Source organism: Eptatretus burgeri, chromosome 5 (genome assembly GCF_056783735.1).
Source record: "Eptatretus burgeri isolate ZD-2024b chromosome 5, Ebu_testis_v1, whole genome shotgun sequence".
In the NCBI taxonomy this organism is placed as follows: domain Eukaryota; kingdom Metazoa; phylum Chordata; class Myxini; order Myxiniformes; family Myxinidae; genus Eptatretus; species Eptatretus burgeri.
Window position 1 is genome coordinate 88,571,490 of NC_140965.1, and position 13,722 is coordinate 88,585,211.

At 45.1% G+C, this 13,722-nt stretch overlaps 2 protein-coding genes across 3 annotated transcripts in view; one reads left to right on the plus strand and one right to left on the minus strand.

Annotated features, from left to right (window-relative positions):
* Positions 1-13,722, plus strand: part of LOC147026915 (uncharacterized) — a 53,857-nt gene that overhangs the window by 21,308 nt on the left and 18,827 nt on the right. For both annotated transcript variants that reach the window (XR_015058561.1, XM_085882816.1), the window contains exon 4: positions 3,635-8,079. Coding sequence is in view for 1 of the 2 variants with exons in the window: in XM_085882816.1 (XP_085738942.1) it covers positions 5,490-8,072 (2,583 nt within the window). In the remaining variant the exon portion in view is untranslated. The remainder of the gene's footprint in view (positions 1-3,634; positions 8,080-13,722) is intronic.
* Positions 1-13,722, minus strand: part of LOC147026916 (uncharacterized) — a 36,554-nt gene that overhangs the window by 16,155 nt on the left and 6,677 nt on the right. The window lies entirely within an intron of this gene.

The window sequence follows — 13,722 nt, forward strand, 5'->3', positions numbered from 1 at the left end:
ATATGTATATATATGTATGTATATATATGTATGTATATATATATATATATATATATATATGTATGTATATATATATGTATGTATATATATATATATGTATGTATATATATGTATGTATATATATATATATATATATATATATATATATGTATGTGTATATATATATATATATATATATATATAGATGAGTCAAGACCTCCCAGCAGAAGAGTTGATTGGAGAGTGCTCTTGGCAGATGAGACGAGATGAGTGGAGAGTCGAGCGAGAGATCGCTTGCTGATCTGGCATTTTATAACAACCAAGAGGGGGTGTGGTTGCATCTCCTGTCATTGCTCATCTTCCCAGCCGTGTCACCTTCCCATTGGCCTCTGCTTGGCCAAGGAGCCACTGATCTTGATACTAACTGGAAAGGAGGGGAAGCTCATTTTTTGAAGCCATTTGTCTGCCATCTTTGCTCTCCCAAAACAAATGGATGGGATTGTTAGTCACTAAGGTGAATGCCACTTACTGAAGAAATGTAATTCCTCTTCTTTGATCACAACCATAGCGGTTTTTACAACCATAAGCAGTATATGATGGCATTTAATAAATACTATAACTGCTTTTTTCAACCCGGGAATGGACTAAAATCAAGTTGGAATTGAATAAAATCAAGTAAGAAGGTGGAATTTTCGAAGGGAATATGCACCGTGAAGCAAGTATTTGTATTGAGTACGTCTTCAACACAGCCTTCCTGGGATTGCTCCAATCCTGGCTCAACAAAACAAACTTCAAGATCTCCCTTCTTGAAAATGCCAAGTTCAGGAAGCAATGCTTCAGGAAGATCACTTTTATCACCCAGCACCTTCACAACTTCAATGTCCTTTTCCTTCACAGCATCCAATGCATCACTCCCTACTGTACAATCATCAAAAAACATTTCTGGAGATCCATTCTTAACTACAGCTGTACCATCTCTGTTACAACAGAAATAAGCACTGGACTCATCATAACCTTCTGCCTTGGTATCATTTCCACAACATTTATGAACATTGAGTAATTGGCCTTCACAACTATTGTCTGGATCTGAACTCTGGGATTGGTTCTGCTGGTGTAAAATTTCTCCCCCTGTTGACTGTGTGGGTTTCATTAGTCCTTGGTTTGGAGAAGGCAATGTCTGCACACACTGAGCATTCCACTTGAATGGCATGTAGGCATTGTTGGAAGCCTCAACGAGCACCCTGCTTCCCATTGTTGGAGTTTTCCCCTTTTAAAGCTGGAAGAACACGTCCTCATCAACAAAACCAAGTCATCCTTTAACTTGGTGACAATGCCTGTGAACACTCGCTGCTTCTGTGGTTGGAGCTGAGCCTGGAGTTGCAAGTAGGACAATGCATCCTCAACCTTCCAACGCTGGAACTGTTGCCCTTCCAAGCATCCATTCCTTTCCCTTATTTCTTCCCTTTGTTCAACAATTTTGTTTCCCATTTCCTTCATTTTATTCTTTTGTTCATCAATTTGTCCCTTCACCCCATCAATTTGTCTCCTCAATTCACGATTCATTCGTTCCATCACTTTATCCCTGTGTTCATTTTGTCTCATTTCCCCTTCAATTCTGTCTTTCAATCGTTCATTCTCTTCTCTTATTTCCTTTCTTTCTTCCATGGTGAACCGGAGAGCCAATGCACCTGTTTCCTGACTCGACAGCCCAGGAATGGGGAAGGTTTCTTCCCTATTGTCATCACCTGGCTCTACCCCCGGCTCACTTCCTTCATCCTCCCTACCTTCCCACTGAACCGCCATCTCCCACGCACATTTAATCTCCTCAGAAAAAATCCCAAAACCAAAAATTATTTTCCTTAAATTTCTAAGTGTTATTTTCTCCCGACACCAATTAATTATATAATTTGTACAACCCCCACTCTCTCAATGGTAGAGAGGTGATCGTTAAAAAATTTAATTCCAATTCTTTTTAAACAAGCTCGAATGAGCTAAGATCCTCGTCCTCTTAATGATGACGTCATAAAAACGAATGACGTCATTGTGATGTATCAGGTTTGCGATAAATTATCTGTGCCAATGCCCGGCTTGATTCCCGCAAACAAAACTCAAACAGCTTGCCTAGTTTCGGAGATAATGGTATCGGCGATTTCCATTAGCGGCGATATTATGACGTCAACTTTTTTTCTCGGATGAATTTCCAAAATCGGAGATGGTTACTGCCTGCGCCTGGGCTTTCTGCATATACATGGCAAGTTTCACGAAGATCCGATGAAAACTCTGGGTTGTGAAACAAAAAATGTCAAAAAATAGGAATGACGTCATAAAAATTGATATGACGTCATAGTGATGTATCATATGTGTGGTAATTCATCTCTGCTAATGCCCTGTTCGATTCCCACAAACATAATTCAAAAAGCTTGCCTTGTTTCAGAGATAATTTTCTAGGTGATTGCCATTGGCGGAGATGTTTTGACGTCATAACTTTTTTTCTCGGAGGAATTTTCTAAATCGGAGATGGTTACTGTCTGCACAGGGTATTTTTACATATACATATATATATATATATATATATATATATATATATATATATATATATATATATATATATATATATATATATATATATATTCCAAGTTTCAGTAAGTTTCTATGAAAACTGTAGGCTGTGAAACAAAAAAGTCCACAAGAACAACAATGTGAGTAAGACTTAAAGATCCTCCACGAGGATCTAAAAATTTTTTTTTATGCTTAGCTCTCGCTCTGACACCAAATGTCGTGGTCCCGATGGATTAAAAAATCCCACCCATGATCAGCAAATGTCGATCACGGTTCGAATTGCACTACCTGACAACAATTATCATGATCAACAATTTCATGTCCCCTGTGAAATGTTTGTTCATAGTTTGAATCCTGCACTCCCAAGTGAGTCAGGGGGGTTCATATCCCTCTCCTGATCAACAAATTGTTGTTTGTCACTAGATCACTAGATCAACAGTCACGAGATCAACAACATCCAGTCCAGATCAACGTCCAGTCACTTGATCAACAAATTGTTGATCAGGATTTGAATCCCACTCTAATGACACCAAATGTTGTGGCCATGGTGGTTAGGTTAATCCCCCGACGCAATTGTCGTGGATAGGTGGTTAACAACAAACCAGGCAAGATCACCGAGCGGTTTTCCTTGGAGGCGAGCACGTGATCCTTGGAGATTGTAGCGCGCACGAGACTAGTCCATTTTCCAGAGAAGTAACCTTGTTGTCCTCAAAAGTGTATGGTCTTATGGTTGTTTCTTGTTCACAGGCATGCATAGACAAAATTAAGCTTGGTTGCCCGGATGGCGACCATGGGGAAATCTGTTATTTTTGCGCAAATACAAGATGGCCGTCATCGACCGGGCTGAAAATATAACTTTTTAGGTAATGAACTTAAAATTACACAGACATTATTTTCCATATAATTTTGGCACGAGGAATCGATATTTAACCTTATTTTTGTGATTAGAAGTAAATTTGACGTCAATGTTCGAGTTGCTGGCAATTGCTTGCCGTGTGAGATACATTTTGAATGACAACAAGGTCACTATTCTGACAACTGGACGCTCACACACGACATTAATGCGAGTTACTAATTCATTGTTTTGTTTTTACAGATATGGCTGATTCAAGGTGCATTCTTCCCGTGTGTCATGGTGGAGGGGAATTGAAGAAATTCGCTGATCAAGGGATCAAGACATTGGTCTCCTGTGCCAAAGCCTGTGGAGATGAAGAGCTTCGTGCAAAACTACAGGACATTGTTGATGGTGGTGGTGATGCTGTTCGCATGGAATATCACAAATGATGCTACTGTACTTACACATCAAAACAAAAAAATGAGAGACTTCGTAAATCACAGAAAAGAAAAGCTGAAGATGATTGTGTTACAGTGACAACAAGATCTCGCACACAGGCAACAGGCAGTGAGTGGTGCGTTTGTTTACAAACGTGACTGCATTTTTTGTGGCAAAGAATGTTTACCTGTTGATGACAAACATCCAGAAAGATGGGATCGTGTTCGTCAGTGCATGACTAATGAACGTTTTGAGAAGGAAGGTAATCCCATCCCAACTATGAAAGATGCCATCATTAATGCTGCTGAGCAACGTAATGATGAAGTAGCCAGAACGGTCAAGTTACATCTTGGATATTTGGTTGATCTCCCTGCGGCTGAGTGCAAATACCATGTACGCTGTTATAACAGTTTCATGACAGTCCCTAAATATGCTGATTTGCCAACTGGTGTTGCAGAACAAAGTGCCCTAAAGAACGTCATAGAGCACATTAATTGTGGCAGGTCAAAGATGTGGAATAGCGTTGAACTGCGTTCCCTGTAATGTGATCTTGGTGGCAAACTCACTCGACGTGATATGTTTAGCAAACTCACAGACTGCATGAGTAAGGACGTTATGTTAGTTCGGGTAGATGGATGTGCTCCCATTGTTGGTTTCCGTGAGTCCATTGCTAACCATCTGCAAATGGTTAAAGTGGATGATGCACATGAGAGGAGTATCGATTCTGTGGTAAGGCAGATCAAGAAGGAGGCACGCTCAGTCAAGTACAACAGTGCCAATTATGACCTCTCAGAATTTACACAACCCAACACAATCAAGGCAACAAGCCCAACTTTACTGAGGTTGATTTCAGACTTTGTGTCTGGTGGTGAAATGACCAAGAAATCTCTAAGCCTGAGCCAGTCAATTCAAAGTCATGTTACAGGTACCAGAAATCAGACAACATTAGGACTGGCTGTCAAACTACTGCACCACCATGGCAGTTCTGATCTTCTAAAGCTCCTTCATGAACATGGGTTTACAACCTCATATGATGAGGTCCTGAGATTCAGGAAATCCGCTGCTCATTTTGTCGGTGACAATGCTCAACTTCTCCACCAATTCATGGGTTTGAGTAGAACTGTTGGTGTGATTTTTGCCTGGTTTGATAATCTTGATCTGCAAGTGTTCACGCCTAATGGTCGGCGCACTACTCATGTCCTCTCACATGAATTCCAGCAACCTCATCCTGCAGACATTCTTGAGTATGGGCATGCTCACCCAGGGAAGAGCGACCTTATTATCCCACGACTGTCTAAGAAAGCTGCCCAGTCTCGGACAAGCAGCAGCTCATCAGGGAGCCTTCCTCTACAGCACTACACTGGGCCATCCAAAGTGAATCCCCCGGCTGTGGATGCAACCTCTGGATTCTCCTACCAAGAAGTGTGTGCCCGGCAAGCTAGTTTAGCTGCTGCACAGGAAAAGGACATGAAGTGGCTAAACACAGTCAGCACACAGGTGAACGCCATGGAATGGGGTGGGTTCAACAACCAAGAAGCATTCACCAGTCATGCAGAAAAAAAGCCAGCAAGTACCTATGTGTTCGGACCCCTTATTGATGCCAAAGCTTCTCATCCAGACACTGTAGTGACTTCACTGGAGTATCTTCAGAAATCATTGACTGATATGGGAATGACTTATGTCCACATCTCTGGATCTCCATCTCGACGTGGTGGCTTGCCAAATCAAGTGGCATGATGTTTATCGCTTTAAAAATGGGATTCTGAGGCCTGGGATAATGCACACTGTGCAGTCCTTCTGTGGTTGCATTGGCAAACTCATGCGTGGGTCTGGTGTTGAGACTCTCATCAGTTCAGCATTCGGGGGCCTGGCAGGAATCATGAGTGGCAAGTCCTATGTTCGATCAATGAGAGCCTTCCAGATGGTTTCGACTGCCCTTCTCATTTCCTTCCTCACCACCGGCTCCAAGACATTCCAAGAGTTGTGCAGCTACCTTGAGACATGCAGACAGCACCCAACTGGGAAGCACTGGGTTGATAACTTCATCAAGCCTACTCTGCTTGTTCATCAACTTCTGCATAGTGAGAGGGAGGCAGACTTCCTGCTGCAACAGCTAACACTTGAAAGCATGCTTCCCCACTTCTTTGTTGCTGGTCACCATCACTATGCCCGTTACATCACCCATCATCTTCTGGAGATGTGCTATCTGCTGCCACCAGCTGCCAAGTCAGAGCTCATATCAGGTGCTTTTGTTTGTCGTCACCAGGAAGGCATTTGGAATGGTGTGAGCTCTGATCAGTTCGGTGAACAAACTGCTATTAGAATTGGCAAGGGTGGCCTCAAGGGTATGACTCTTTCTCCAGAGATGGTAGCAGAGTGGATCGATTCCTTTCCTGTCACTGCCTCCATCTCAGATACAATGGAGCACATCTACCCTGACTCCTCAAACAAGGACAATGACGACCAAGTGAGAGAAAAGGACACAAGAATCGGACCACGTCACAAGGAGGAGGGGAAGAAGAGGAGAGAACTTGATGCAGATGAAAGGCGCTGGATTTTACTTGAATTGTCAAATTTGTCTCATCCTCTTGATAATCACTCACCACATCTGTACAACATTGCCAATGGTCGAATTGCTCCCCGAGAAGCTGAAGTGAATGTTGAGGATTCCGTGGTTATAGGTCAGAAAATGGTTGCAGAGTTCCATGCATCCCTTCCAGGTGGATTCCATGCAACCATCTCATACCCCATCAAGACAATGGAGCACTTACAGAAAGGAGTGAAAATTGGGGACAAGACGATCTTTGATCTCGAAACCATCTTCTTCAGGCTGCTGACTATTGGACAGCAAAGACAAATGGAGCTAGGACCTATCTTCCAGTTTGAGCTCTGCGCAGTACCCCCCTCACTGATTGATGAATATGGGTGCTTAAGGAAAGGCAACAAAGCACCACTGGCACACAAACTCTGTGTTCAGGCACAACAGCCTCTGCAACCAGATGTTACCATTGTTGACGCGATCCAACTTCTCTATCATATTATCTGGCCTTTCAGGGGAACTATGTCAGTCTTAGTTGAGTCCATCAAGACAAGGCTGTCTACTATTGCTGGTCAGAAGATCTTGGTCTTTGACAAATATTATGATGTTTCTGCAAAGGACCATGAACGAGTGAGGCGTGCTGGCATTGGTTCCATCAACTATGACCTCACAATAAACACACCCCTGCCGAGTCGAGATACCATCCTGAAAAACAAGCAGAACAAGTTGCAGCTGTCCAAGGTTTTGAGTACCTATAACTTTGGTGAAGGAGTTACTGTGGAGAGCCGTAGCCATGGTGCGTTCAACCATGATGAAGCAGACATTACAATGATCTCACACCTGCTCATGGCTGTTGAATGTAATGCAAGAGTGATACGTATCCTCTCTGATGACACTGATGTTTTTGTATTGATGGTTTACTGGGTTTACCAGCGCAACATCCAGGCCACAGTGCAGATAGAAAGGTGGGATGGAGCAATTTGGGATATCAACACCACCTGTGACCAGCTTGGCCCCAAGTGTCTGCAGCTTTTGGGAATGCACTACATCACTGGCTCAGATACCACGTCATACCCATACGGCAAGGGCAAAGTGTCAGCCCTGAAGACACTGAGAGCTGGCAACTTCCCTGGTTTGTACTCCGCACTTGGCGATCTGAACGCAAGCCATGAACAGCTCATGGAAGCAGGGCGGACCTTCTTCTGTGCCCTGTATGGTCAGCCATTTGGTACCACCATGAGTGAGATGAGGTACTATATGTACACAAGGAAGTCTCGCAAGCCCCTCAAGCTCATGGCATTACCTCCAACTGAGATCAATCTCTTCCTACATATTTTGCGTGCACATCTACAGACAGTACTTGCAAAATCAGCTGATCAGCAGGCCCCACCTGAACTTGACATTACAAAATATGGATGGGACATCAGAGATGGAATCCCAGTGCCAGCAACTTCTGCTACTCCACCAGCCCCTTTGGACCTCATGGATGTTGTGCGGTGTGAATGCAAAGCAGAGGGGAAGGCCTGCAGTACTGCAAGTTGCAGTTGTCACCATGCAAAGATCTCCTGCACACTATACTGCACTTGTGGTTGCAGTGATAAGTGCTTCAACCCACACAAGACTGTGGAGGACAGTGAAAGTGAAGTGGAAGAAGGGAGTGTCGAAGCAGAACTGGAAAGAGATGAGGATACGGAAGGGGACGAGTACAATGAATGGGAATGAACAATACGTAAGTTGTCTACTAGGCTCACTGTCCTCTGTTCCTAAGATGTCCAATATGATGATATGACAATGTGTATGCTTTCTGATTATCAACATACTGTTGTGAACCATTCATGACTTCACTTTTACATTGGTGTTGCATAATTTTCAGCAGAAAATAGTCATGGACATTTCATGTGAACCTCTATTTATTCCTGAACGTATAAAATAACCCCAAAATTGAATTCCTCATGTCAAAATCATATGGAAGAGAGGAATAACAGGATTATATGTTGACCGATTAAAAACTTAGCCCCATCGTCTGACCTGTAGCGGCCATCTTGAATTTATGCAAATTACAGGAGTTCCCCAAGGTTGCCACCCTGGCAACCAACCTGAATTTTATTAATGGGCCCATGTTAGTCCAAAACAATCATAAAACCATACACTTTCCACATCAACAAGGTTGACAATAGAACACATAATAACGGCAAATGGACGAGACACTTAATGGTTAGGACGTACCAGAAACGTTCACCAGGACGGTAGCACAAGGGCTTTATACTCAAACCAACAACAGATACAAGCAAATTAAATATATACGGGGTGTTTTTTAAAATGAAAATCAAATATTTACAATGGTAATAATTCAAGTAATAATAAAAACAGAACGTGAGGGAAACAAAATATAATTTCCTATTTGAGGTGTCTCCACACTCAGACACAAAAACTGACAAGGGAAAAAGAGCAAATTAAACTCAAATCCTCCCTTTCCTCCAGGCACTTAGTTTCGGGTCCAGAAGTTATCTTTTCGGACTTGACGATCGAACCGCATTGTCTCTCACGGCAAACCGCACCCAAAATGGCGCTGAGCCGCTCTCTCGGCCGGAAAACGTACGCGAGGCAATTTGTAGACGGTACTCGATGTCAGGGCTCATGCACCACCGGTGTAGCTTCTTCTCATGAGTGAATATGCTGAGCGTTCCTCTCTTGGACCCAGTCTGTTGACAATGATGGTCCACACGACGAGACGATTTCTGAGACCCCGTGATCAGGCCACGAGGCACGCTCTCCTTTCCTTCTCAGAAACGTACACACTTCACGGCTCAGCCGAACAGTCATTGGCTAGCGTCTTGCTCAGCACGCTGAAAATCACACAGTACAAACATGACAATCGTGCAACCTTCATTGTGCCGAGTGGAGAGCAAAGCAAGATCCTCAGTCCCAGCCACGTTACTCTGACACCGAACTCGTCCGTTCGCTCCCGATCTCTCCTGGACATCAAACCCAACAACCGTCTCTCTCCGGGGCGTGGCTTGCTCGCGAGAAACCCGGGAAGGCGAAGCCTCCCCCTGCTTGACACGCCTGCCTCACTTCTGACGTCATGCCTATCAATCATCAGCCTCAGGGGCGTGACTTCGCCCGCCGTCACCCTTTGAGCCGGGGCTTCTTGCCTGCTTGGTCATGCAGCTCAGTTGTTTGTAATGGTGGTTGTGGTTATAATAACACAACTCCTTCATGGTTGGTTTGTAAATGCAAAAATGTAGGAATAGGTCACAGGGGGCAATCACATACTGGGGGAAATTATCCTTAATCCCTATCTAGTTAACACCGCACCCCCTCACCCCCCCTCCCCCATGTCATGACACGAAACACTTAAGCTCACAGTTTCTCAACTTAATTTACATCGAGATGTCTCCTCCACGTCCATGGATCAAACAACTCTAGTAAATCCTCATGTACCTCTGAAATTCCTCTATCTGCTCCCACAACCATAACGATATATATATATATATATATATATATATATATATATATATATATATATATATATATATATATATATATATATATATATATATATATATATATATATATATATATATATATATATATATATATATTGTTATGGCTGTGGAAATTCGCAATACACCATAAAGGGGCCTTAGATGAGTTATGACGCTAAGCTTATGTGCAGATAGGTCCCCACCGTTGTTTAAAGGAATTTATTCGTGTCACCGGGCTGCGACTCTTTGAGATAGCCGTTTTTCTTTATGTATCGTTATTTTGAGCCACCATTGCAACAAACCTCCACGCAAACAACAACCGCCACCAACTATGCCACAACACCAACCACGCTCACACCACCCCCACAAAAAGCACCACCATCTTCGCCACTATGCCCGCTGACGAACGCCATCCTCCACGGACCACAGTAAGACGGTTTCCGCACCACGGAAACCGTCCGAGAAGGATTGACAGAACAAAAGCTCTTGTGAGGCCTGTGGGGGTTTTTCCCGCCTATTTTCCCCACGGCTGGTGTGAAGGAAAGGGGGAGGGCAGCTCACCGCCGATTGGTGGATGCACAGCGTGAGGCAGACGGGGTGAGGGAACGCCCCTATTCGGGAACCTTCTCGAAGGAAGGCGGAGCCGAAAACGGGGAGGAGCGAAGGGTAGAGCCCCGCACTATATAAGGCGGACCGCGCGCGAGGCTCACTCTCTCTGTCGGAGTCGTGTTGGATTCCAATCGCTCTCTTGGTGGACGTCATCCTCTCGCTTCAACTTCGAGCTCTCTCTTGGTGGTCGAGGTCAGGCTCTCTCGTCTTGGCATTGGGCGACCTGTCGGTGAAGGCGTGGGCCGGTGGCGAGCCCGGGCGACGCCTCGGAGATGCAGACGGGAGGCGCAGCCCTGCCGGCTGCGTGGTGCGAATCTGCGCGTCTGGCGAGGGACGCCGGAGAGAACTCACTGACCACATCATCGCAAAGGCCCGAGAGCAGGCGCGGCTACGCTAGCTGCCGTGAGAACAAGGCATCGCGATCTGCCCACCGTCACACCTCGAGGGGGCAGGTAACCAGCACGGTCTCGCGGGCCTTTTCGTTCATCCACGGCCTATGACCATAAAGGTTTACGAACCCCGTCTACTTCCCTGCCTATGGGGAGGGTTTTCCTGTTGTTTTTGTATGCATGCTGTGGCGCCATGTCCTGTTAAGTGCATGTACATTCTCATTGTAGTCGGTTGTATTGCTTTTTATTTGCCTTGCTTGTGTTGTGTGTGCAATATGTGCTTTATAATAAATGTCCTTGTGTGCAACGTATCCCGTTTGTCGCGTCCTCCTTTCACCAAATTGAAAGTGCCGTCTTGCATCGTGGAATGAGTTGTGGGTTTTGAATGCCCGGTAAAGAGAATGAGAACCGTCGAGGTCGGCGATAACACCGCTCGGTTATCCCTCTAGCACGGAACGAATCGCTTAAGCAGTTCGTGTCCTAAGCCGACCTGCGTCGTGGTGCAACCCCTCAGTAGGTTACCCGTGTGGGTATTTAGGTATATCGACATTCGGCGATTCACCCTATTTCGCGCGGGTAGAATGCGGACTGGGTTGTGGTGAGGTTTAACCCCCACCCGTGACTGACTCCTGGCGGTTGTTCCAGGAGGGTCATGACTGAATTGTCCGTCCGGTGGGCAACGCGGCTGCCATTTGAGGTACGTGGCCGTTCGCACGCCAGGCGGGCCAGAATTCGTAACTATATATATATATATATATATATATATATATATATATATATATATATATATATATATATATATATATATATATATATATATATATATATATATATATATATATATATATGTTGTGGTTCTGCAAAACCGCATGCCTCTAAGGAAATGGCACCCAACATACAGTGATCCCCAGGCAGTTATTTATTGAGTCTTCGTGCACTTAGACCTTCCCTTCATGTCTAGTAGGTTAACAGGATGAAGTGCGTTGTGTGGGTCTTGTAGCTAGGTCTATAAACAATATCTCCTATTCTGATTTCTAATCTAACCGTTTCCTTTTAGCCTTGATGGAAGTCAAATAAGCAAGCACACACGCCATGCAAAATGCGATTGAATAGCAAACACACCACGATGCTTCCCATGGCTTGGAACAACCATCAAACTCCCTCCAACAAGCACACCACACATGATACAGCACGAGCGTCATTATTTCATTCAAATCTGCGCACCAATTTCCAACGGCATCTCACCTTGCTTCACTCCTTGCTCAACAAACTTCACCACTTCGACCACAAACACTTCCCGCACACGGGAAAAAATATTCCCGCACCCCTTCGTATCTCTGCATCACTACAATTCGACACTGTATGGAGGAGTACTGCACAACTCGGACTGTCTTTGGACCGTGCGAAGCGGGGGGCCGAGCAACAGACATCAATAGCTCTACCACATCTCGCCGGGCATGTACCAGGTGAACACGCGGGATTGATACGGTCCTCGTCCAGTCACTGGAACACGGCAAGACCGGGGCGGCAAGGAGGTATCACGGGAAGGGCGATCCAGCAGTTTGGTATGGGGACCAGGTGAGCATTTTAGCTCATGAGAGTGAGCCCGTGGGTGGCGGGTGTGCATTGCTATTTGGCATTCATACAGCACTCGGAGAACATTCATGACCAGGGTGTCGGCTCATACCATATTTTGAGTCAGGAGCTCCAGACCGTGGTGAGCCGGATGGGCAAATGAGACCATTTCTGGCTGTAAAAGACTGGCAGGGCATGGCTAGGGCCGCTGTGGCCCATTAGAAGAGCGGGATTCAGGTCACAGTGTGTCACCTTCGGGTCGTCACACCACTATTCACCCGGGGCTTATAAAAGGAGGAGCACGGAGCCGCTTGCTCTCTGCTTCACCCTCTTTTTCTCTGCTCTTCTCAGCTCTGTGTTGACTGCTCATCATTGCATCTGCCCGTCGCTGGCTCTTCACTCGTAGTTGGTGTGCGACTGAGACTTTCTTCTTCTTGAGTACCAGTGTGGAGTGCGCGTTGCCATGAACCCCGGTAAAGTGACGAAGCTGGAGACAACGTGCCATCTTTTGAGATGGAAATGCTCAAGCGGAGCATCCCACGGAGGTACACGCTCCACGAGCAGACCTATGCACGATAAGGTTCGGGATCTTTCGCCTCACACATATTCTCTCCTATCTCTCTTTCCACCCCTCTATCTCATCCCCTTTGGATGCACAAAAGAGCAATATTACTGACTCGCAATCCCATTTTACTCTAGTACGACAGCGCACCCCCATATTGCAATACACCACACTTCCCACTCCCACACCTTACACACCAGTATTTTTTCCCTCCGACCTCTCTCTAAGCATACTGGGTTGCGTTGGTCAGCTGACTGTGCCAGGTATTGCGAGGCCATTTGTCCTCTTCTGCTCTCTTTCTTTCTGGCTATCTAATCTTCCGTGTGTGTGTGTGTGTGTGTGTGTGTGTGTGTGTGTATGTGTGATGGCGCCAGTCGTAGTACAAGTTAAGATTGTTGAAGTGATAATGGGATAAGTCTGCTCTGTGTCTGCCTTTGTAAATTGCTTGCCTCTTGCCACACCCCATTAATTCCTTGCCATCCTCTGCTGTACATACCAATAAACACAATTTACTGTGCCACATACCTTTCCTTGCCTGATTGTAAATAAATGCTTGTATAGAAATGTTCCCAGCTCATTTTCATCTTTTCCTTCATTGGTCCAGCATGGTCCATATCCTAGCTTTGCCAGGAAGTTATCCCCCAACGATGTATTTCCTAGCCAGTATGTTCTTGGCAGTTATGCTTGGCTGCATCTGATCTAGTGACTTGTTCCGGTTTGAACAAGGTGTACTGAGGGCGTGTCCCCTG